Raw genomic sequence first — 25,820 nt, forward strand, 5'->3', positions numbered from 1 at the left:
CACAGCATAGAAAGAAATTGTTCAATTATTGTTATTGTTTTATTTCTAGCTAGTCCTTGCATTTCCTTTGAGCTTGCAATTCCCTTTGCTACATTTCTAAAACCCAGAAAGATCTGGAATCCGGAAGTTTTTCCATAACCTATTTAGAGGCAAAACTAGACCTGATCTAAAGTAATTTTGCATTAGAACCTCCCTGGAATTGACACATAATTGTTCATAGTCTTTTTTCATTTCATTTCATGTATATACATTTCATTTTATTACATACATATATAATATATACATAGTAGAAATACTAATATGTTTGAATACGTTTGGTTCCAGCATGCTGTCTCAGACACCACTGAAGATGTTATATAATACATACAATGTGCAGAAATACCTTTGTAAAAATTTTTAAGGAAAGGAATATAAATTTCAAAACATATCTCCAAGGGTTTCAAATGAAGGGATTATAGACCTTATACTTTCAATTTTGAAGTTTTAATTTTAAAAGAAACGAAAACACCACAGGGGCACCTGGGTGGCTCAGTCAGTTGAACGTCCAGCTTTGACTCGGGTCACGATCTCACGGTCTGTGAGTTCGAGCCCCACATCAGGCTCTGTGCTAACAGCTCAGAGCCTGGAGCCTGCTTCAGATTCTGTCTCCATCTCTCTGCCCCTCCCCTGCTCATGCTCTCTCTCTCAAATATAAAATAAAACATTAAAAAACACACACACACACAACAAAGTAATACCATGAAGAAGTAAAGAACATATTTTAACTAAGTAAAAGCCAAGTGAAAATAAATTAAATATATAATACAAAATGGTGGAGACATGATTAAATAGATAAAATCAGAACAACTGGCTAAAAATGAGTTGTTCTTCATATGGAGAGTATTAAAAAATAAAAACACAAAGAAATAGTATGTAAAAATCACATTCTTACCAAAAGTGTGTCTTTACTAAACGTCCAGTATAAAAAGTACATGCTTTTATCATCAATTCTGGAGTCATCTAAAATAAATAAATAAATAAATAAATAAATAAATAAATAAATAAAAGAATGAATGAATGAATGAAACAACAAATATTAGAAATGAATGGAATCCAAAGGCTAACTCCAGAAGCTACACAAGAAAATGAGAGCAATGGTTGCCTTGGGCAGTAAGGAGACAGGAATGGACTGGAAGAACTATATACCATATACACTTTTTGGAATGTTATCATATCTATTTTTTTAAGTTAAAATTGCAGCTTAAAATTTTCCCATTATATTGTATTTACTTTAAAGCATTTTAAGGGGTGCCTGGGTGGCTCAGTTGTTTAAGTTTCCAACTTCGGCTCAGGTCATGGTCTCACGGTTCATGAGTTCGAGCCCCGCATTGGGTTCTGTGCTGACAGCTCAGTGCCTGGAGCCTCCTTCAGATTCTGTCTCCCTCTCTTTCAGCCCCTCCCCCCCTCATGCTCTGTCTCTGTCTCAAAAATAAACATTTTTTAAAGCATTTTTAAGTAAGTCTAAGGTATTATTATTGTCAGCTGTATTGATAATAGTATAGAGTTGTGGGTCACTATTAAACTGAATGATTTTGCCTTCTCAAGAATATAAAATGAAATTTTCTTAAAAAAAAAAAAAGAAAGAAAGAAAAAATAAAAACCTTACCAGAATGCCTCACCAAACAGGCATAGGAAAACCATATAAATTAAGATTTCGGAATATACCAAAAGAGATGCAAATTTATTACTTGCAACTATTCACAATAACACACATTGACTGACATGTGTGTTGAACACCTATGTGAGGATTCCTGAAATTATCTGTACTTTCTGTATCTTCTTTAATGAGCAAAGATAATATTATATTAACACATTTGTTATATATACATGGCTACTATGAAGTGCAAATGGGGTTATTTTTTCTCATGTTATCGCCACCTTGTTTGCCATATAAATAAACATGTGGCCACGTCTGTTTGGTATAGAGATAAGCTTGGTTCAAATCTATACAAACTGCCCAGAATTCTTAATTCCACTTTTCAAAGATAAATGTTCTTCTCCTCAATCATGGATTTATTTTAGGCATACAACAAAGGCCCCTTGCCCCCGCCCCCCCATCCTGGCCAATATTCTGCCTGATGTTCAAAAACATTTGGAAACCCTCAGTTTGATGGAGATTATGTGCAAATTTTGCTTGTGGTGAGGGGGAACATAAATCATTGGAATCATTCTTTACTAAATTCTGATTTTCATAAGGGAAAGGAATTCAGATAAGTAAAGTAAGAGTATTGGGGATATCACAGCAGGGTGGATAAAACCAGGAAAGGAATGAGGTGACAGAAGAAAAGACAAATTTCATCTACAATACAATCTTTCTGTTCTGCTGTTAGCCCCTAAATTTACTAAGATTAAACTTTTCTTTAGAAGATATAACCTGGGAAGTAATATATAAATATCTACAATAAATGGCATTATTCATTAAAAAATGAGTATATTACATGATCGAATTACTTGAGTTTCCTTTCTTTTTTTTTTTTAATTTTTTTTTAATGTTTTTATTTATTTTTGAGACAGAGAGAGAAAGAGCATGAGCAGGAGAGGGATAGAGAGAGAGGGAGACACAGAATCCAAAGCAGGCTCCAGGCTCTGAGCTGTCAGAGCCCAACACGGGGCCAACGCGGGGCCAAACTCACGGACTGTGAGATCATAACCTGAGCTGAAGTCAGATGCCCAACCGACTGAGCCACCTAGGTGCCCCGGGTTTCCTTTCTAATGATCCACTCTTTAAACCAGCATAAAAGTGTTCTTTCTAGTTCTTTCTATTCTATTGTTGAAAGAAGTTGAAGTCCTCATTAATTCATGACTTACTATGCTGGAAGAGTCTGTCATCCTCATATTCCTTTTTAAAGAGTTTCTTGCCCTGAATTCTTATTTTAATTTCACAGATACTGTTCTGACTAAAAACAAAACACACAAAAACACTAATAAAATGAAAATAGCTATGATTTTTCCTCATTGTTGGCATCCTCCTGTTTTCTCCACAGGGAAAATAGCTTTAAGAGATCGCTCTGAGGTACTGGCCTCAGCAAAGACTCAAGCCCAGTAATGCCCCATCCCCCACGTGGGGCTGGGCACCGCTTTACTCCACTGCGGCACCTCTGGCCTGTGCCCATATGTTTGGTCACATGATTCTGCTTCCACTGCTCAACGTTTTCACTGTTGCTTTAGCAACTTGCTTTCTACTTTCTGGGGGGGAGTGGGTTGAAATATTTTTATGTATTATTTATTAATTATTATTGTTGAAATATAGTTGACATACACTGTTATATTAGTTTCAGGTATATAACAAAGTGATTTAAAAATTCTGTACATTACTCAATGGCTACCACAACTAGTTTAGTAAACATCTGTCATCATACAATTTTTTTTTAAATATTATTGACTAGATTCCCGATGCTATACTTTTCCTCTCCGTGACTTATTGGTTTTTTAACTAAAACTTTGTATCTCTTAATCCCCTCTGCCATTTCATGTATTTTCCACCCACCTTATCTCTGGTAACCATCAGTTTGTCCTCTGTATGTATGAGTCTGTTTCCGTTTTTTTGTTTGTTCATTTGTTTTTCAGAGTCCACATGTAAGTGAAATCATATGGCATCTGTCTTTCTCTGTCTAACTTATTTCACTTAACATCATACCATCTATGTTTTTGCAAATGGTAAGATTTCATTCTTTCTAATGGCTGGATAATATACCGTTGTATACCACCTTTTCTTTATCCATTTATCTATTGATGGACACTTGGGTTGCTCCCATATCTTGGCTATTGTAAAAAATGCTGCAGTAAACACAGGGGTACACATATCTTTTTCAATTTGTGTTTTCATTTTCTTCAAACAAATACCAAAAGTGGAATTAATAGGTTATATGGGGTTTCTATTTTTAATTTTTTGAGGAAACTTCATACTGTTTTCCATATTAGTTGTACCAGTTCACATTCTCACCAACAGTACACAAGGAATCCTTTTTCTTCACATCCTCACCAATACTTGTTTCTTTCTTTGTTTGTTTCTTTCTTTCTTTCTTTCTTTCTTTCTTTCTCCCTCTTTCTTTCTTGCTTTCCTAGCTGGCCATTCTGATTGATGAGGTGATCTCATTGTGGTTTTGATTTGTATTTCCCTGATAATGAGTAATGTGAGCATCTTTTCAAATGTCGCTGGCCATCTATATGTCTTGTTTAGAAAAATGTCTATTCAGGTTCTCTGCCCATTTTGATTAGGTTATTTGTGGGGTTTTGGTGTTGAGTTATATAAGTTCTTTGTATATTTTAGATATTAAGCCCTTATCAGATATATCATTTGCAAATACCTTCTCCCATTCAGTAGTGGTCTTTTCATCTTGTTGTTAGTTCCGTTTGTTGTGCAAAACCTTTTTATTTTGGTATACTCCTAATAATTTATTTTTGCTTTTATTTTTCTTACTTGAGGAGACATATCCATACATACGTTGCTAAGGCTGATGTCTGAGAGATCATTGCCTAGGTTTTCTCTTAGGAGTTTTATGATTTGAAGTCTCACATTAAGGATTTTAATTGATTTTGAGTTTATTTTTGTGAATGGTGTAGGAAAGTTGTTCAGTAGCATTCTTTTAGCTGTAAGTATTTGGTTTCCTAACGCCATTTGTTGAAGAGACTGTCTTTTCCCCATTGTATATTCCTGCCTACTTTGTCATAGATTAATTGACAATGTAAGTGTGGGTTTATTTCTGGGATCTCTATCCTAGTCCCTTGATCTATGTGTCTATTTTTGTGCAAGTACCATACTATTTTGGTTATAATAGCTTTGTAGTATATCCTAAAATCTGAGATCGTGATACCTCTAGCTTTGTTCTTTCCCAAGATTGCTTTTGATTGATTTGCAATTTGAGATCGTGATACCTCTAGCTTTGTTCTTTCCCAAGATTGCTTTGGCTATCCAGGGTCTTTTGTGGCTCATACAAATTTTAGTATTATTCTAGTTTTGTAAAAAATGCTATTTGTATTTTAACAGAGATTGCATTGAATCTGTAGATTGCTTTAGGTATTACGGATATTTTAACAACATTAAGTCTTCCAATCCATAAGCGTAGTATGTCCTTCCATGTATGTCATCTTTAATTTCTTTCATCAGTGTCTTGTAGTTTTCAGAGTATAGGTCTTTCACCTCCTTGGTTAAGTTTATTCCTAGGTAATGTATTCTTTTGATGCAATTGTAAGTGAAGTTGTGGTTTTTTTTTAATTTCTTTCTGCTACATTGTTATTAGTGTATAAAAATGCAACAAGTTTCTGTATATTGATTTTCTATGCTGCAACTTTGGTGTATTCATTTATTAGTCCTGATAGTTTTTTGGTGGAATGTTGGGGTTTTCTGTATATAGTATCATGTCATCTGCAAACAATGACAATTTTACTCCTTCCTCACCAACCTGGATGCCTTTTATTTCTTCTTGTTGTCTGATTGCCATGGCTAGGACTTCCAGTACTCTGTTGAATAAAAGTAGTGAAAGTGGACATCCTTGTCTTCTGCCTTGTCTTAGAGGAAAGGCCTTCAGTTTTCACCATTGAGTATGACGTTAGCTGTGGGCTTTTCATATATGGCCTTTATTATGTTGAGGTATGTTTCCCGTATACTCACTTTGTTGAGAGTTTTATCATGCATAGATGTGTATTTTGTCAAATACTTCTGCGTCTATTGAGATAATCATGTGGGTTTTAATCCTTCTTGTTAATGTGATGTATCATTTTGATTGATTTGCAAAGATTGCATCCCTGGAATAAATCCCACTTGATTGTGGTGATTGATCCCTTTGATGTAGTATTTGGTTTGCTAATATTCTGTTAAGGATTTTAGCATGTATGTTCACCAGGGATATTGGCCTGTAATTTTCTCTTTTTGTAGCATCTGTGTCTGGTTTTGGTATCAGGGTAATGCTGGACTCACAGAATGAATTTAAAGCATTCCTTCATTTTCTATTCTTTAGAATAGTTTAAGAAGGATAGGTATTAACTCTTCTTAAAATGTTTGGTAGAATTTGCCTGTAAAGCCATCTAGTCCTGGACTTTTGTTTGTTGGGAGATTTTTTGTTTTGTTTTGGTTTGGTTTTGGTTTTATATTACTGATTCAATTTTATTACTAGTAATTGGTCTGTTCAAAATTTCTATTTTTTTCCTGATTCAGTTTTGGAAGATTGTATGTTTCTAGGAATTTACTCATTTCTTCTAGGCTGTCCAACTTGTTGGCATATAATTTTTATAGTATTCCCTTATAATCTTTTGTATTTCTGTGTTTGTTGTTCTTTCTCTTCTTTCATTTCTAAAAAAAATATTTATTTACATCCTCTTTTTCTTGATAAGTCTGACTAAAGGTTTATCAATTTTGTTTATCATTTCAAAGAACCAGCTCTTGGCTTCACTGATCTTTCCTATTATTTTTTAGTCTCTGTCATTTATTTCCACTCTTTTTTCTTTTCTTTTTTTTTTTTTTGAGAAAGAGAGAGAGCACACATGAGTAGGGGAGGGGGGTGGCAGAGGGAGAGAGAGAATCCTAAGCAGACTTCACACTCAGTGTAGAGCCCTGATGTGGGGCTCAATCCCATGACCCTGTGATCATAAGCTAAGCCAAAATCAAGAGTCAGATGCTCAACTGACTGAGCCATCCGGGCACACCTCATTCATTTCCACTCTAATCTTTATTATTTCCTTCTGTCTACTAACTTTGGTTTGTTTGTTTTATTATTTTTTTTTTTAGTTCTTTTCGGTATAAGGTTAAATTATTTGAATTTTGTTTGTTTGTTTCTTGAGGTAGGCCTACATTATATAAACTTTTCTCTTAAACTACTTTTGCTGTGTCCCAAAGATTTTGCACCGTTGTTTCCATTTTTATTTGTTTCTGTCAATTTTTTTGATTTCCAGTTTGATTTCTTCTTTGCCTTGTTGGTTGTTTAGTAGTCTATTTAGCCTCCGTGTGTTTGTACTTTTTCCAGGTTTTTTTTCTTGTAATGGATTTCTAGTTTCATGCCATTGTGGTTGGAAAACATGCTTAATATCATTTCAGTCTAAACTTATTGACACTTGTCTTATGGCCCACCATGTTATCTATCCGAGAGAACATTCTGTGTATATTTGAAAAGAGTGCATATTCTGCTGGTTTTGGATGGAATGTTCTGTGTATATCTCTTAAGTTCATCTGGCCTAATGTATTGTTTAAAGTCACTGTTTCCTATTTCCTATCTGGATGCTCTGTTAATTGATAAAAATGGGGTGTTAAATTCCCCTATTGTCATTGTATTACTATCAGCCTCCTTTTATGTCTGTTAATATTTGCTTTATGTATTTAGGTGCTCCTATGTTGTGTGCATAGATATTTGCAATTGCATTCTCTTGTTGGATTGATCCCTTTATCATTATATGATACCCTTCTTTTTGATGTTGCAGGCTTTGTTTTAAAGTCCATTTTGTCTGTATAAATATTGCTATCCTGGCTTTTTTTTTCCACTTCCATTTGCATGGAATAGCTTTTTCCATCCCTTTACTTTTAGTGTATATGTATCTTTAGGTCTAAAGTGATTCTCTTGTTGGCAGCATATTGATGGGTCTTGTTTTGTTTTTTTTTTTTGCTTTTTTTTTTATCCATTCTGTTTTATCCATTTTATCCATTTTTTATCCATCCATCCATACCCTACACTTTTTTATTGGATCATTTAGTCCATTTACATTTAAAGTAATTAGTAGTAGATATGTACTTATTGCCATTTTGTTCATTGTTTTCTGGTTGTTTTTATAGTTATTCTTTATTCCTCTCTTCTCTTGCTCTCTTTCCTTGTGGCTCAATGGCTTTCTTTAGTGTTATGCTTGGATTCTTTTCTCTTTATTTCTTTTGCATCTACTACAGGTTTTTGGATTGCGGTCACCATGGGGTTCATATATAACATCCTATGTATATAGCAGTCTATGTAAGTAGATGGACACTTAAGTTTGAACACATTTTAAAAGCACTAAATTTTTACTTGCCCTTCATGTTTTATGTATGTCATATTATAGTCTATATCTTTTTATTTTGTATATCCCCTAACTGTTGTAGATATAATTGATTTTACTACTTTTGTGTTTTAACCTCTATATTGGCTTTATAAGTGATTAATCTACTGTCTTTACTGTATGTTTGCCTTTACCAGTGAAATTTTTTCCCTTCCTAATTTTCTTAATTCTAGGTATGGTCTTTTCTTGCCAAGTAAAGCATTCCTTTTAACATTTTTTGTAAGCTGGTTTAGTGGTGATGAACTCCTTTAACTTTTGTTTGTCTGGGTACCTTATATCTCTCTTTCAATTAATGATAACATTAGTGTTCTTGATTGTAGGGTTTTTTTCCTTTCAGCATTTTTAATATATCATGCTATTCCCTTCTGGTTTGCAAAGTTTCTGCTGAAAAATCACCTGATAGCCTTGTGGGGCTTTTTTCTGGCATGTAACTGTTTGCTTTTTCTTGCTGCTTTAAGATTTATTTATTTTTTTTTTTTTTTTTTGCCATTTTAATTCTTATGTGTCTTGGTGTGGGCTTCCTTGGGTTCATCTTATTTGGGGCTTTCTTTGCCTCCCAGACCTAGATGTCTGTTTCCTTCCCCAGGTTAGGTAAGTTTTCAGCTATGATTCAAATAAATTTTCTGCCCCCTTCTCTCTCTCTTCTTTTTCTTCTGAGATCCCTGTAATCCAAATGTAACTATATTTGATGATGTCACAGGTGTCCCTTAACCTATTCCCATTTTTATTATTCTTTTCTCTTTTGCTATTTAGCTGATTGGGTTGCTGATCCATTCTTCTGCATCACCTAACCTGCTGTTGATTCCCTCTAGTGTATTTTTCATCTCAACTATTGCCTAATTCAGCTCTGACTGGCTAGTTTTTATATTTGCTATATCTGTTGAAGTTCTCATTGAGTTTATCCACTCCTCTCTCTAATGAGTATCCATGAGTATCTAATGATCATTACTTTGGTCTTTATTAAGTATATTGTCTACCTCCATTTTGTTTAGCTCTTTTTCTGTGGTTTTGTCTTATTCTTTTTTTTTTTTAAGTTTATTTATTTTGAGAGACAGAGAGAGCGGAGGAGAAGCAGAGAGAGAGGGAGAGAGAAAATCTCAGGCAGGCTCCGTGCTGACAGCATGGAGCCCAATGTGGGGCTCAAACTCACGAACTGTGAGATCATGACCTGAGCCAAAACCAAGAGTCAGACACTTAACCGACTGAGCCACCCAGGCATCCCTGTCTTATTCTATCAATTAGGACTTATTCTTCTGTCCCCCCATTTTGTCTCTCTGTGTCTGTTTCTATGTATTAGGTAGGTCAGCTATGGCTATTGGTCTTGAAAGTAGTGACGTTGTGTAGATGGGGTCCTGTGGTGCATTGTAGTTCAGTCCCCCCTTGGTTACCAAGTGCTCTAGGGTGACTGCTGTGTGGGCTGCATGTGTCCTCCTATTGTGGCTGAGTCTTGATTGCTGTGGGCATGCTGGTCGGTGGGACTGGCCCTCAGCCTGGCTATCTGCAATTAGTTGCTGTGATAGCTGTGGGTGTACTGATGGGCAAGACTTGTTTCCTGTGCACAAACTGCAGATGGGGTCATGTGTGGGGTCATCTCCCCACCTCTGCAGGGCAGGAGTCACTTTGGAGAGGTGCTGGTTCTAGCCAGGGCTTCCTGCCAGGTGTGGTGGGACACCTGCCAAGGCAGGTGAGTTGGATGGGGCAGGGCTGAAAGAAATTCCAGGGCTGGCTGGTGAGTGTTAGGACTGACTCCCACAAGCATGCAACTATCTAGGCTGAGGAAGGACAAGAAAAAGAGCTTTTTCTCCCAAAGAACTCTCCTGTAGATCTCTGCTCTTCCAACACATGACCTCAAATTAGTCAATAAATCTTCTTCATGTATACCCCAAGCACTTTTATTTTGTATTTTTTATTAGAAAGATTTTTTAAATGTTTATTTATTTATTTTATTTATTTTTTAATGTTTTATTTATTCTTGAGAGACAGAGCATGAACAAGGGAGGGGCAGGGAGAGAGCGGGACACAGAATCTGAAGCAGGCTCCAGGCTCTGAGCTGTCAGTACAGAGCCCGATGCAGGGCTTGAAGTCAGAGGCTTAACCGACTGAGACACCCAGGTGCTGCCCAGGCACTTTTCAAATTGCTGCTTCTGTGCTGTGTCTCCAGAGAGTCACTTAGTATCCTGGCTCTTTAAGGGCAGAGGCTTGGCTTGCTATTGCCATCCAGCTTTTGAGAGTTAAGCCCTGGTGATTTTTTTTTTTAAGTTTATTTATTTTGAGAAAGAGAGAGAGAGCACGAACTGTGGAAGGGCAGAGACAGAAGGAGCAAGAGAATCCCAAGCAGGTTCCATGTTGTCAGCAAATAGCCTGATGCGGGACTCAAACTCACGAACTGTGAATCATAGCCTGAGTTGAAATCAAGAGGCAGACACTTAAGTGACTGAGCCACCTCGGCAGCCCAAGCCCTGCTGATTTTTCAAGCTCTCAGAGTGAAGTCCCACTGATTTTCAAAGCCAGATGCTATAAGGACTCATCTTCCCAATGTGGGTCCCCAGGGCCAAGGATGCCCTAGTGTGGGGTCTGATCCCATCACTCCTCTGTGCTTGTGGTGTCCCTCCCATTTGTAGATAGTGACACCAGGGGTTTGGTTCCCAACCACATCTCTACCCCTCCGATCCTTTTTTGCAGACTTCTCTCTGCAAATAGCTGTAGAAAATCTGTTCTGCCAGTCTTCAGGTCACTTTCAAAGTCAGTTGCAATACATGTAACTGTTGACTCAGTGAGCTCAGGGTCCTGCTACTCCACCATCTTCCCCACTGCTTTCTACTCTGCATAACTGTCATATCTTGGTTAGCTGCTAGTGACTAGAAAATAGTCTTTCTCTCACTTTTTTTTTTTAATTCCAGCTGATAGGATTGCACAGAGTAGGAGCTCAACAAATATTATATGGACTAACCTACTTCCTTGGAAAACTGCCAATTCCCTGCCATCTGGCTTCTAAAAATGGAGAGTAAAGGATTCAAGCAATGACTGTGGGGAAGTTGCTGGAAAAAAGTAATTGACATTGGTATAGAGGGCCTCAGAGTGAGAGCTCTGTTTCCAGGCCCTCACAGACCACGTCCACCAATTTCCCACAAGGTCCTCTACACACAGACTTTCGAGTGATAACAGAAGAGAAGGAGGAGAGAAAAAAGGTGGACCGCCACACAATTTCTAAGAGTCCAGTTATAAGATTAGCTTTGAGTCTGGAAATAAAAGAAAAAATTCTGCCATGAGAGATGGTTTTGAAAGTTAAAGGGTGGAATGTTAGAATCTCCTATGAAATTTTGTAAAATACTCATGCTCACTCCCCACCTCCGTAGGAATTATTCCTATGATGAGTCACTATTACTACTGAGAATATGTCTTATCCCTCATGTTAAGGCTCTCTGTTTTTTTTGTTTTTTTTTTTAATTTTTTTTTCAACGTTTATTTATTTTTGGGACAGAGAGAGACAGAGCATGAACGGGGGAGGGGCAGAGAGAGAGGGAGACAGAGAATCGGAAACAGGCTCCAGGCTCTGAGCCATCAGCCCAGAAGGGCTCTCTGTTTTAAACTGAGTTCCAATGAAATACAATATGATTCAATGAAAGTACATTCAACTTAACACACTAGTTTCAAGGAAACATTTTGTATAGCTTGGAAGAAAAATAAAATAAGTAAAATAGAATGTTGATCTCTTTTTAAAAAGATACTGCATATAGCATAATACAACTCAAGTCTTAAAAATAGTTTTAAAAAGGGGCGCTTCAATGGTTCAGTCAGTTAAATGTCATACTTCAGCTCAGGTCATGATCTCGTGATTTGTGAGTTCAAGCCCCACATCAGGCTCTATGCTGACAGCTAAGAACCTGGAGCCTGCTTTGGATTCTGTGTCTCCCTCTCTCTACCCCTCCCCTGCTTGCTTGCTCTCTCTCTCTCTCTCTCTCTCTCTCTCAAAAATAAATAAACATTTAAAAAAATGTTAATGTTTTTTTATTTAAAAATTTTATTTAAAAATTTTTTAATTTTTTATTTAAAAAAATTTAAATAGTCTTAAAAATATTTTATGTAAAAAAATTCAAATGTACAGAGAATTAGAATAAATACCTACCACCCCCTAGTCTACATTTAACATTGTCAACATTTTGCCATACTTGCTTTTTCTTTTTGTAGTATATAAAGTATATAAACCAAAAATTTTAGTGTCTATTTCTAAAGTAAAGTCACATTTTCTTCACAACCACAATTCCATTGTCCCACCTTGGACAATTAACAATAATTGCTCAATATCATCTAATACCCACTCCATATCCAAATCTCTGGAATTATTCCCTCAAACATCTTAAATAGTTAGTTTGTTCAAACTAGGGTCTAACTAGGGTCTAAACTAGGGTCATGTGTTAGCACTGATGACTCGGTTTATGTGAAACTCTTCATGAAACTTTATATGAAACTTTTCTCTTCATTCTCCTTTTACATATTTTTCAACATTTAATGACTATGAAGGGCAAATAAGGCATAGTCTCTGGCTAAATCTGATGAATTCAGTTTTCTGGGTATCTTTAATGTATTTTTACAGAGAAAGTTCTAGAAGTCAATTCAAATATTTTTGTTGTGAATTTGTTTTGATGGGAGTTTTCTTCTATCATCTGGAAGAATGATAGAAGTGGGGAGTGGGGACAGGGCGCTGCATAGCTCCTGTCACAGCCCCATGGATTGGAGGTCTGAGCTTTAAGGAAGAAGAGACTGGAGGCAAAACCCAAACAAACTGCTCCTCTGAGGCACTTCTGTACAAAACAAAATGAGAGAAGGCATTTCCTCCACTTCCGTGTGGCACCCACAGCACAGTGGCATCCAATTTTGTGTAACTTTAAGTGTTGAAAATCTGAAATAATGTGATAAAAATATTACAAACATCTTACATGATGCCAAATTTTGAAATAATGCAATCCCTCCACTTAAAATTTTATCAAGAAGCATTTCATTCTAAAGCTAGTGGGAGCATGGAAGTTTTAAGTTCTTGGCACATGGTGGTACCATTTTGGCAGGTAAAACGCTTGTGGAATGAGTCTTAAAGTGCAAGCTTGACTTATTCGAGGTCTTTATAAAAGCATCTCTTTCAAACAGTGTGACCTCTACGTATGGTCTGAGTAGAGCAACAGAGAAAGGAGCACTGTTTTGGCATTTTAAGGATTTGTGGTGGAAAAAGACTAGAGCTCCACCTCAGTTAGACTTCAGAGTTCTCAGGTCAAGAGCACCCACACTACGGCTTCACCTTCAGGCAGCCCAACAGGCTTGAGACAGAGACCTTAAGAGGAATTCTTGAATTCACACGGGACAGCTTTGGGATTCCCAGATAGAACTGGTTGGAATTTTGAGGGAAACCAACCTCCTGCAATTGTGAGCTAGGGACTAGAGGCAGTGAAATATGGAATGTTACTATCAACACTGCTCTATTTGTACCCCAGGCTGGTGAGACCTGGAAAACTTTGTAATGAAAAAAAAAAAAAAAAGAAATACCATTACAAACCATGAATGCTAACTTACAAACATACTCAATTTATTGCTCTTTAGTGTTAGTAGTAATTGGTCCCCATTAATTTTTAACTTTGTTAGATACTATCTATTTATGATATATGAGAAAACTAATGCATTCAAATAATGCCAATAGGAAAAAAAAAGTTTTACTTCTGTGATATTTGAAATACTTAATATAATATTAGGACTCTGATAAGAACCAAACAAAAAATAAAGGTAAATCATTAACTTCATATTATAATTTTTGGCTTTTAGTATAACAAAATTTTTCTTCTGGTAAACAATTCCATTTTTTGCTCAGTTAATCCAAGAATCAAGGAATTATATATTAAATTATCATAACATGTCATCATATTTTTAAAAATTTTTTTTAATGTTTATTTTTGAGAGAGAGAGAGACAGAGCACAAGTTGGGGAGGGCAGAAAGAGGGAGGGAGACACAGAATCCAAAGCAGGCTCCAGGCTCTGAGCTGTCAGCACAGAGACTGACGTGGGGCTTGAACCCACGAACTGTGAGATCATGACCTGAGCCGAAGTTAGATGCTTAACCAACTGAGCCACCCAGGTGCCCTCATCATATTTTAAAGTACATTTCTTTACTTCATTCATGAATTCATTAATATCCCACATAGCATCATTGTAGAATGCTAACAAAATAGTATGGGATTTGCTATAGATTGAATGTTTGCGTCTCCTAAAATTCATATGTTGAAACCTAATCTCCAGTGTGATAATATTTGGAGGTAGGGCCTTTTGGAGACCAGCTCCTGAGGGTAGAGCCCTTATGAATGGGGTTAGTACCTTTTATATTTTTCTTTTTCTTTTTAAGTTTATTCATTTATTTTGAGAGACAGAACATGAGCAGGAGAGGGACAGAGAGAGGGAGAGAGAGAGAGAATCCCAAGCAGGCTCCATACTGCCAGCCTCACCAACCATGAGATCATGACCTGACCCGAAATCAAGAGTTGGATGATTAACCAACTGAGCCACCCAGGCACCCTGGATTAGTGCCTTTATAAAAGAGACTCCAGGGAGTTCTTTCACCCCTTCTGCCATATGAAGTAACAGCAAGAAGATGGCAGTTTATGAACTAGGAACTGGGTTCTCAGTAGACACGAAATCTGCCAGCACCTTCATCTTGGACCTCCCAGCCTCTAGAACTGGGAGAAACAGACTTCTGTTATTGATAACCACAACCCAGTCTGTAGAATTTTGTTATGACATCCCGAACAGGGTTTATAAATATGCATTGAAGGCATTACTACAAATCCCTCCCAGTTCTGATATTTTTATTATTCATGGGCTGGAAAAGTTAATAGTAATAACAAAAATACTAAAATGAAACCATGTCTTTAATGCAAAAGTGAGTAGTGTCTATAACAGTACCATGATGTGGGTAAAGTGTTGGATTTTTCATGATGAGTAATTTTCTTATTATTTTTATCTTCTGCAAATTATTGAAAGATTCTTTAATGCCCACTGGGCTCTTGTGCCTGGAGACAGACACTGATTGATATTTGTACTTTAGGGCTCTAAGTGTTAATAAACACATTTAAATAAATACAACTTTGAAAAATCAGTTTTCCTTAAACATGTAAATGTTTATTACAAATTTTAAGAAAGTCCCTGAAACATTATTTTTTAATTTTTTTTTAATGTTTTTATTTTATTTTTGAGAGAGACAGAGAGACAGAGTGCAGGCAGGGGAGGGGCATAGAGAGAGAGCAAGACACAGAATCTAAAGCAGGCTCCAGGCTTCAAGCTGTCAGTGTGGAGCCCGATGCCGGGTTCAAACTCATGGACTGTGAGATCATGACCCATGCTGAAGTCAGACACTTAACCGACTGAGCCACCCAGGCGCCCCTGAAACAATTTAAACTTATAAAAATGTTCTTTAGAACCCTCAGATGCCACACATAGTGGACAAACATACAAAAACGCTCTATCATTAACTATTATTACTTACCTTACACTTAAATTTATCCTAAAGTAAACAACATGAATCCAGTTCATATCTTCATTACTTCTATTCCTTCCAGGTTACTGTAATACTTAGTTTGATGCCTTCTCAGGGAAGAGTAATCTACCAAATTTTAAAAGGAAAAGGATACTTTTGCAAACCAGGAAGGGTAGAGGGTGTGGTTATCGACCAGTTGATTCTTGTTTGAGGCATAGGATCTGCTGGCCTCTTCCAAAAGGTTAAAACCTAGCCACTGGGGTCATAAGGTTAAGTCTCCTTTTCATAGTTAAACTTTGTTACATCAGTAAGACTTTTAAGTACACATCTTTCATTTAGATTTTAGGATTTGTTACACAGTGCTCCCTATGATACCATCATTTTAAAAGCCATAGGATCATTTTAAAAGGGAGTGATCTCTAGGACACATTAAGTGAGAAAAAGCGACACATAGTCTGCTACTTCAATGTAAGAAGTTGATGGGAGAAGAATACAATGTATGTGCTCATAATTTTCAAAAAGAAACAATGGAAAAACTAAATAAATAAACCAAAACCTACTAACATTGGATACTTAGAAACAGGGATGGAATAGGGAGGAGAAAAAGGCAGGAATAGAAGCAATACTCTGAACACTCATTTTATTGTTTTGATTCTTTGAACACTCATTTTGTTGTATCGTTTATTGTTTTTATTGCCAAGTAATGAATGTTATACATAATTGGAAAAGCATAATTATATCAAAGAGAAAAAAAGATGGCCATCGGCACACAAAAAATAAGTATCTGGGGTAACAAAAAAAGTATTTTTACTGAAAATATTTGGTAGGATATATACATCTTAAAGGCAAAAAGAATTGCATAACTCTTTTGAATTGCATACTTTTTGTAAACTACATTCAGTAGTTTTATTGTTAGTGATCTTGTAGTATCGTTATTCCAAAACCATTATGCGTGTATTGTAAGATGAAACTAATAAGCAATTATGTTAATGTCTAGAAGAATCAAGATTGATAAAAAGTGGGTCTGCCACACTTCTGGGTGCACCCCCATGTGATGCACTAGGAAGAACCACCCCTCCCCATGTAGTTATTCTTGTCCCCAAGAGAAAAAAAGGGGAAAAAAAGAACCTGAATATCAAGTTTGTGGATCTAACTACAAACTTGAAGGAAATACAAGAAACAGAACAAATGAAATGATGCCAGAGGAAACAATGAGAATGTGGGACATTTTACAAGACAAATGATGTTTTCCTCAGTAAATGAGTGGCATGGGAAATAAGAAAGTTTATTACAAGAAGTATTAAATATATGATACCCAAGTGCAATGTGAACTCCATATGGATTTTGATTTGACAGAGTCATGTTTAAAAAGGTATTTTTGAGACAATTTGGGAAACTCAAATATGGACTGAATATGAAATATATATATCTGAATATAATCTGCACTACACGATGTTCAGAAATTACTGGTAATTTCATTACATAGATAATGGCACTGTGCTATGTTCCCTAAAAATGTCATTTTTTGTTAGAGATGCACACTGATGTATTTACTGGTAAAATAATATAACTCCTGGGATTTGCTTTCCAATACTTCAGCAAAAAAAAGGACAAGGGGAGATAATTAACAAGATTGGCAAAATGTTGACTGTGATTTAAGCTGGATGATGAGGAATCATTATGGTGTTCTGCTTGTGTGTTATGTTTAAAATTTTCCATGATAAAAATATTTTTTTTAATATTATAGAAGTCTTTTCTTCTTGTAATCAGTACCCATCTGGAGATTTCATTTCCTAAGAAATGAGAATCAAGTCTGTGAAGTTAGTTTCCTCCTGACAATGGTTGATTCTTTCATCTTGGAACACATAGTTAAACTGTCTTTCTATTTACTATTATGAGAGCAGTTCCTACTTTTTCTCTAACAATGTGGCTTGCTCACAGTTTCCTGTATTCAATTTTCTCTGTTTGCACAAATAGAAACAAATACTTTGTTATAAATAGGCAAAACAGTGTGGAGACAGAAGCATGCTGAGACAATACAAAGCAATCTTTTTTTTTAATTTTTTAATGTTTATTATTTATTTTTGAGAGAAAGAGAGACAGAGCATGAGCAGGGGAGGGCTAGAGAGAGAGGGAGACACAGAATCCAAAGCAGGCTCCAGACTCTGATCAGCTCAGAGTCTGATGAGAGCGAGGCTCCAACTCACTAACGGGAAATCATGATTTGAGCCAAAGTCGGCTGTTTTAATCACTGAGCCACCCAGGTCCCCCTACAAAGCAATCTTAAAAATGGGAAAGATTACAATTGTTTGTGATCTTTAAAATGTTTTATCAGGGCCCCTGGGTGGCTCAGTCGGTTAAGCATCCGATTTGGGCTCAGGTTATAATCTCACAGTTTGTGGGTTCGAATCCCACATCAGGCTCTGTCCTGACAGCTCAGAGCCTGGAGTCTGCTTCAGATTGTGTGTCTCCCTCAATCTCTGCCCCTCCCCCACTCACACTCTGTTTCTCTTTCTCTCAAAAATAAATAAACATTAAAAAATATGTATATTTTAAATATTTTGTCAAAACATTAAAAACTCTCATCAGTAATTATAGCCATATAGGAAACTATAGGAAAGAAAAATGGGGGAAAAAAGCAAAGCTGATATTTATTTAGTATACTATAATTTAAAATACTGGAAACTTGGGGCGCCTGGGTGGCTCAGTCAGTTGAGCCTCCGACTTTGGCTCAGGTCATGATCTCACGGTCCGTGAGTTCGAACCCCGCGTCGGGCTCTGTGCTGACAGCTCAGAGCCTGGAGCCTGTTTCAGATTCTGTGTCTCCCTCTCTCTCTGCCCCTCCCCTGTTCATGCTCTGTCTCTCTCTGTCTCAAAAATAAATAAATGTTAAAAAACATAAATAAATAAAATAAAATAAAATACTGGAAACTCTAAGGATTAAAGTGTCTTATCCTTTGTAAAAAAAAAATAATAATTTTTCATTTTCCTCTAAGGGTGAAGGAGAAATGAATTAATCCATATTCAATCTTGGCTGAGCCCTCTAACAAAGCAATCATAGGCATCTAGAGAGTTACCTTTTGTGAAATCACATCTAGTTTCTACTTTTCCTACTTTATAAAATGAAGCAGACATCTTTTCTATACATATGAATTATCATCCTCCTTTCTAAATGTGCATGAGCTTCCTGTATTTTATCCTTTGCACTTTCAACATCATGAAATATCTCTGAGAATTCTTTTTCTAATAAAACTTTAGGTTTAAAGTTGCTATGGTGTCTCAGAATTCTGTGCAATTCTTTAAAAGATTCTCTATAGGCTTCTAGCTAGATATTGAACATAATCTGATTGTATTTTACAAAATCACTTTCAAAATATTGACGAGGTTCACCCCTCTACGTCAGTGGTTTTTAATAATTTTAGTATCTTTTAGCAATGATGTTTAAGCTTTTTTCATATGACATTATATTCAAAGTGGAATTGTTCTAGAGTGTAAGGTGGGGGTGAAAGACCCTGAATCCCCACCCCCTGGATCTCCCCCTCAGCTCCTGAGGTGGCCCCCAAACATCTCCGAGAACACAGTTTGCAGACACCTGCACTTCATAGTAGATAAAGTTCTATGGCTGATAAAGTGAAGTCATTAAGACACCCAGACACCACAACACAGATCAGCTAGGATTGGACATGTGGGTTCTTCCCATTGTATTGGTACTCAGAATCATCCCAGTCTTGACAGAAATATCCTGTCCCTCTATTTCTGTCTCTCTGATGCAGACCACTGAGTAGGATCCAGTGTGACCCTCCACCCAGCCTTCCAAATTATGCTTCAGATTGATCCTGGATCTCAGCATCCACCTTGACCCAGGCTTCAATTTCACTTTTCGGCGCCCAAGTTCACCAGCAGCTCCCAAGCCCTGCCTGCGTTTACCAAGACACCAGCCTGGGATCTGAAGGTATCACACAAGGCCCCACACACATGTAATTTGTGTTGGCATTTCTCTCCCCACATGCCTTTTGCTATTTTAGCTTCTCTCAGATACACAGTCTTTGTTCTAAAAGTCTCTGTGTCCTTGCCCTCTGTACAGGATCAAAACCAGCTGTTAGAGCTGGTTGTTCCTTTCTTTAACAATCGGTCTGGCTTTTAAGTTAGCTCTCCTTGTTTGGCCATATCTTTATGAGCATAATCCCTGGGCAGATGGCAAAGAGAATGGAGAAGGGATAGAATACAGAAGGAAGTAAATTAGAAAGGAAGGACAATATCCTCATTTAAAGCTTTCCATAATGGGGGCGCCTGGGTGGCGCAGTCGGTTAAGCGTCCGACTTCAGCCAGGTCATGATCTCGCCGTCTGTGAGTTTGAGCCCCGCGTCAGGCTCTGGGCCGATGGCTCGGAGCCTGGAGCCTGTTTCCGATTCTGTGTCTCCCTCTCTCTCTGCCCCTCCCCCTTTCATGCTCTGTCTCTCTCTGTCCCAAAAATAAAATAAAAACGTTGAAAAAAAAATTTTTTTTAAAATAAAGCTTTCCATAATGTTGGTTTTATCATTATAAAGATGCAAGAGGAGAGGAGAAGGAGAAAGAGGAATGGGAAAAATATAATAGAAAGATTTTATCAGAAGAGGAAGAATAAATGTCTGTTAAATACTTCTGGAAATTTGGGAAGTTTACTATGAATGTGGCTGTGTGAGGGGTGTTGGGGGGGTGATATTCCTTCACTTCTCTGAGTGTCCGCAATTCAAAAACAGTTTGACCTCATACATCTTATAAAATCTAAAATCTATTTGAGAACTTCCATCAAAACTTGGGATGTATATTTTAGAATGTCTGATTACTAATACTGACCAGTTGATCATCCAGTCCAAAAAGTTGTTCGATGTAAGTTTCAGACAACCTCCGAATTTTTGGCCTCATTGATGGATCAATGCACATATCCCTTTGATAAAATCATAAAACACAGTCAAACATTTCATTTCATAGTAGTTAGTTCCATAATTAAATCAGTGATTTGAATCCATGATTCTATGGGTGGAGTTGAAGGGAAGGGAAGGAGGAGACACCTCCCCTTGGGAGAAGTATATCAAAACCTACTGCAGGACTTTGTCAGCCACCCCCTCCTCCAGATTTTGCTGTGCCCCCCAAGAGAGTATGCCTCTTTTTCCTCATCCCCAACTTGAAATAACTGCCCTACGAGCACATTATTGATGAGAGAGGGCTATATTTCTCAAGTTAAGAACCAGTGGGGAAATTGTTCCTATTGAAGTCTTTCAGACTTAAAAGCCTATGAAAGGGGGCATCTGGGTGCCTCAGTCAGCTAAGTGTCTGACTTGGCCTTAGGTCATGATCTTACGGTCTGTGGGTTCGAGCCCCACGTCAGGCTCTGTGCTGACAGCTCAGAGCCTAGAGCTGCTTTGGATTCTGTGTCTCCCTCTCTCTCTTCCCCTGCCCCACTCGCACTCTCTCTCTCTCTCTCTCTCAAAAAGAAATAAACATTTAAAAAAAGCCTATGGAGGGATTCCTTAACCATCCTGAGATTAGAAGACTTCTTTTGGTACTCTATAGTGAGTGTTTTACATTCAGAATAAAATATCTCCCTACCATAAAGCAAAACAATACTCACCAGAGAAGACTTTCGAGACCATTTTCCATTATAGTAATGATCATTTTCTGTAAATATTTCAGCGGATCCTCAGGACATGTAGTAAGTAGGCCACATAACAGAGCCTAGGGAAAATGAAACAGAATCACTCTTTCTGGATGTGCATGTTCTTTTTTTTTTTTTAACATTTATTTATTTTGAAAGACGGAGACAGAGCACTAGTGGGGGAGGGGCAGAGAGGGGTGGGGGAGACACAGAATCTAAACCAAGCTCCAGGCTCTGAGCCATCAGCACAGAGCTCGATGTGGAGCTCGAACCAACAAACTGTGAGACCATGACTTAAGTCAAAGTTGGACACTTAATCAACTGAGCCCCCCAGGCGCCCCTGGATGTGCGTGTTCTTACTAAGCAACAAATAGGTTTCTCTCCTACAATTCCAGAATCAAATAAAGTGATAGGTTTTTTTAAAAATATATTTTTATTTATTTTTGAGAAAGAGAGCAAGAGGAGGGAAGGGGTAGAGAGAGAAGGGGACAGAGGACCAAAGCAGACTCTTTTCTACCAGTAGAGAGCCAGATGTGATGGTCAAACTCACAAACCATGAGATCATGACCTGAGCTGAAGTGAAATGCTCAACCAACTGAGCCACCTAGGCACCCCAATGTGACAGTTTTTTAAGTAAGCGTACCTTATAGACACTCCTTTATTTATCCAGTGTTCATATTTTGTTAAAGTCTAACTAAAATGAAGTTTCACCTTTACTACTTAAAAAAAAAATCCATTGTAAGTGACACAATGGAGTTGCTGCTCAGTGTTTTACATTCAATGGGCGGTATTTTGGAGTCCAATTGAAGACACAGTTGTGATATTTTGATCAGTGGTGTCTACCCCTTTTTAGTATGAAGTCCTCCTTTTTAACATCAAAAATCTCCTCAGACCCAACCACAAAAGTTATTGAGAAAATCCACCCTCAAAATCTATTACAAATTCAAGGAGTCTTTTTTTAAAAAGTTGTATTTTATCATTCCCAACATCTACAGAACATATATTTGAAAAATTATAGCTTATGGGGCCCCTGGCTGGCTCATTTGGAAGAGCATGTGATTCTTGATCTTGGAGTTGTGAGTTCAAGCCCCGAGTTCAAGCCCCACGCTGGGTGTAGAGATTACTTAAATAAAACTTAGAAAGAGAGAGAGAGAGAGAAAGAAAGAGAAAGAAAGAAAGAAAAAGAAAGAAAGAAGAAAGCAAGCAAGCTTGTAGCATAGTTCACAAAGGTGGGAAACAAATGGCTTACTGGATCTGGATATTTAAAGTACATATATGAGGGGTGCCTGTGTGGCTCAGTCGGTTAAGCGTCCGACTTCGGCTCAGGTCATGATCTTGGGTTTGTGGGTTTGAACCCACGTCGGGTTCTGTGCGACAGCTCAGAGCCTGCAGCCTGCTTCAGATTCTGTGTCTCCCTTTCTCTCTGCACCTTCCGCACTCACACTCTGTCTCTCTCTCCAAAATAAATAAACATTAAAAAAAAAAATTAAAGTACGTATATGAACTCAGAAAGCTGTTGCCATCTTACTTTCCGCACTGAGTTTTCCCAAAATGGAGAATATTTCTCCATTTGAGGCAGAGAAAACAGTTTACAGCACACATCCCACAGAAACCACCTGGAATCCTCCTTAGACATTTCTCTTTGCCATTTTGGTTCACTGCCTGCAGGCAGGGTCTAGTGTGCATGGGGCAGGACTGGGGGTGGAGGTGGAGAGGTTCTTTTACAGAGGGCCTATTCTCACTGGCTTTTTTCCTGCTCACTCACTTGTGAACAAAGTAATTTCACCCACTGGGTCATGCAGGGATCTTCCCACCTCCATGGACCAAGTGTCAGCAGATCCAGGCCTGGAAGTCCTGCCTTAGTCTCTTAGCAGTTCTCATAGTGTTCTTCCAGGGGGAAGAAATTGGATAATTTCCCCTGACTGGACCCTGCACAATATAGTTCTCCCTTTGCAATTAGCTCCATGTCCCCCTTTTAGTGTGCAGGCTGCAGGCTGAGAACCCAGCCCTCAAGACTACGGCAAAGTGGTTAGACCTACATGTCTCTCCTTCTCCAGCTCTGCCTCCTGACCGAGCCCCATCCCAGATGTTCACAGTGAGCACTTAGCCATCTGCTGACTGACTTCTTTCTCCCCTAGACCTACAGAATATAATTGCACAGGAGGTCAGTGATTCTCACCACAGTTGCAAGATGGATATGAATAGCATTCTGTTACCCAAGGGCGGAAGTCTTCTATTACCTGGAAGCCAGACTTCAGACAGCTCCCTGAATAGTCCCATGAAAGGCCCATCTGCTTTCTGGCACTGCTGTGCCTGAGTCCCCAGAGTGCTGAGTTTCTCCATTCCCCACTTACCACATCCTGCATTCCATTCTGGCACCCTGAGGATATCTGCATCGGAATCACCTGGGGAGTGAATTGGTCTCTGAAGATGGGGCCTGGGAAGCTGCATTTTGATGAGCTCCCCAAGTGATTCCTCTACACACTGAAGTCTGAGGATTGGTGCCTTGAGGTGATTTTTAAGAAAGTTGGGATCTGATTAATGAATACAAGAAATTACTTCTTTATATTTCTAAGTTCCACAGATTAGGAAACTACTTCTCCTGAAAAGTTATCTTGCAGAAGTCAAATCAAGTTGAGAGGAAAAGTCTCTGGAATGATAATAAAGGCATATGGAACTAGCATAGTTCAAATGTTCACTTTTTGCACAAGATATCTCATTGTTCAGTTTCCCACTGGGCAAAGTAAAATAGGCTAAGGCTTTATATATTAATGTGTAAACAGCGTATAGCTATCTGCCAATAAGAAAACATAATTAGTGAATCACTAGCTTTTTTTCCGCCCAATGAAAATAAAAATTGCAAAACCATTAGTTTTGCAGAGGCAAAATTATGCAAAATTCCCAAAAGATGAATGTTTGGCTGTCAAAAAACACATTAATTATTAATTACCAATTATTATTGCTAGGTTTCTAAGTAAAAACTTACACAATCAAGGACAAAAAACACCATGACTTAAAAAGATCTAAATTGGCTTTCTGAAGCTTGTATTTTCACAAAATAATTGTGCAATCTTCCACTTGCTTTTGGCTCTGTCTCTCTAACTCAGTCCCCAGTCTTTCTCAAATATTCTGAAAGATGTATGGGGACTGATGACAAACATGGGTTTATCCAGGACCATTGTTTCTACTCCTTTCAACTACCATCCATCTTTCCAGGAGCAAGATAATGCAGTGCTTGGGTTCCACTAGCTGTAAATTCTGGATCTGCAATCTCCCAGTGGGGAAGCTCTGACAATTACTTCTCTGTTCTTATTTCCTTCCCTATACATATCATAAAGGTACACATATCATAGGTCTATCATGAGAATTAAATGAGCTAATATATGAAAAGTATTTTGAATAGTTTCTAGTATAAAATAAACACTCCATAGATGATCATGGTAACAAGCCATTCACTGATAATCATCACCTCCTGTAGAGCCAAAGACTTGAACAAAGAGAAAAGAAATTCAAAACTATTCCCCTGTACCATTCAGAGGCCAGTGTGATGACAGAGATTGACTTTATACAAGCCTGATGGAAGAGATTAGAACAAATGCATTTGGGGGAAAGGATTAGGAGAGAGAACTTGATAGAACAATAGTTTAAATATAAATAGCAAAGTAGTAACTATCTATGAGACACTTAGATACTCAAGGAAGCAAGACTTATTTGGCTTTTCAGATATTGCAGATAAATATAGTAAAATATACTAAGGGCCTAAGTAGCAATGCAAAAATCAATTGCTTCCTGAGTACAGAGATAAAGTGATTACAAAAGCCTTGTGAGGCCCTGGGCAGTGGGAGAAACTTCCAGGTAGCAAGTACTGAGCAGGTGGTTTGCAAATAGGGTCTTTCTCTTGGCAAGAGCAACACCTCAGGGGCAGAGACCAGTTTGGCTGGAGTAAAGGGTTCTGATGAGAGAGAAGCAGACATAGCCAGAATTTTATACTGGGACCTGGGACAGGGTCTTCCTCCCTCCTCTAGATTCCTCGAGGCCATTCAGAAGCAAACCCCAGCAAGACCAGTCACATGGCCAAATGTCGCAGACAGCCAAACATCCAGAGAGTCACAGTTCATTTTGCTTCCCAAGATCCCACTTGACTTTTAGAGGAAGTTGACCTTGGCTTTTAGAGGGTATGTTCTTATTTCTGGATTTCACAGATGAGGCAAAGTAGGGCCAGGTGGTACATAAAGTGAGAAGGTTTTTAAACTACAAACTCAGAGCTCCTCCTGAGCCCATAGCATTGCACTCACGCAAAATTGTTTGCATGTATATCTTCCTCCAGAACTCAAGGGGTTTTTTCACATTATCTATCTGGAAGTATTTATTTATTTATTTATTCATTCATTCATTCATTCATTCATTTATTATTTGGTTGTTCCCTTATTCATTTTTTTTTATTTTAAAGAGAGAGAGTGCATGCTGAGAACATGTTCAGGGAAGGGAGGGGGAGAGAAAAGAGAGAGAGAGAGAGAGAGAGAGAGAGAGAGAATCTTAAGCAGGCTCTACACCCAGCACATAGCCCCACATGGGGCTCCATCCCACGACCCTGGGATCATAACCTGAGCCAAAATCAAGAGT

General features: G+C 37.8%; 1 protein-coding gene across 4 annotated transcripts in view; it reads right to left on the reverse strand.

Moving 5' to 3' along the window:
• Positions 1–25,820, reverse strand: part of FBXL13 (F-box and leucine rich repeat protein 13) — a 208,570-nt gene that overhangs the window by 172,355 nt on the left and 10,395 nt on the right. For all 4 annotated transcript variants that reach the window (XM_053218586.1, XM_053218585.1, XM_053218587.1 and 1 more), the window contains exons 2-4: positions 21,174–21,277; positions 20,399–20,489; positions 932–999 (exon numbers count right to left, since the gene is read on the reverse strand). In XM_053218586.1, coding sequence (XP_053074561.1) covers positions 932–999; positions 20,399–20,489; positions 21,174–21,217 — 203 coding nt within the window. In that variant the 5' untranslated portion in view covers positions 21,218–21,277. The remainder of the gene's footprint in view (positions 1–931; positions 1,000–20,398; positions 20,490–21,173; positions 21,278–25,820) is intronic.

Source organism: Acinonyx jubatus, chromosome A2 (genome assembly GCF_027475565.1).
Source record: "Acinonyx jubatus isolate Ajub_Pintada_27869175 chromosome A2, VMU_Ajub_asm_v1.0, whole genome shotgun sequence".
Classification (NCBI taxonomy): domain Eukaryota; kingdom Metazoa; phylum Chordata; class Mammalia; order Carnivora; family Felidae; genus Acinonyx; species Acinonyx jubatus.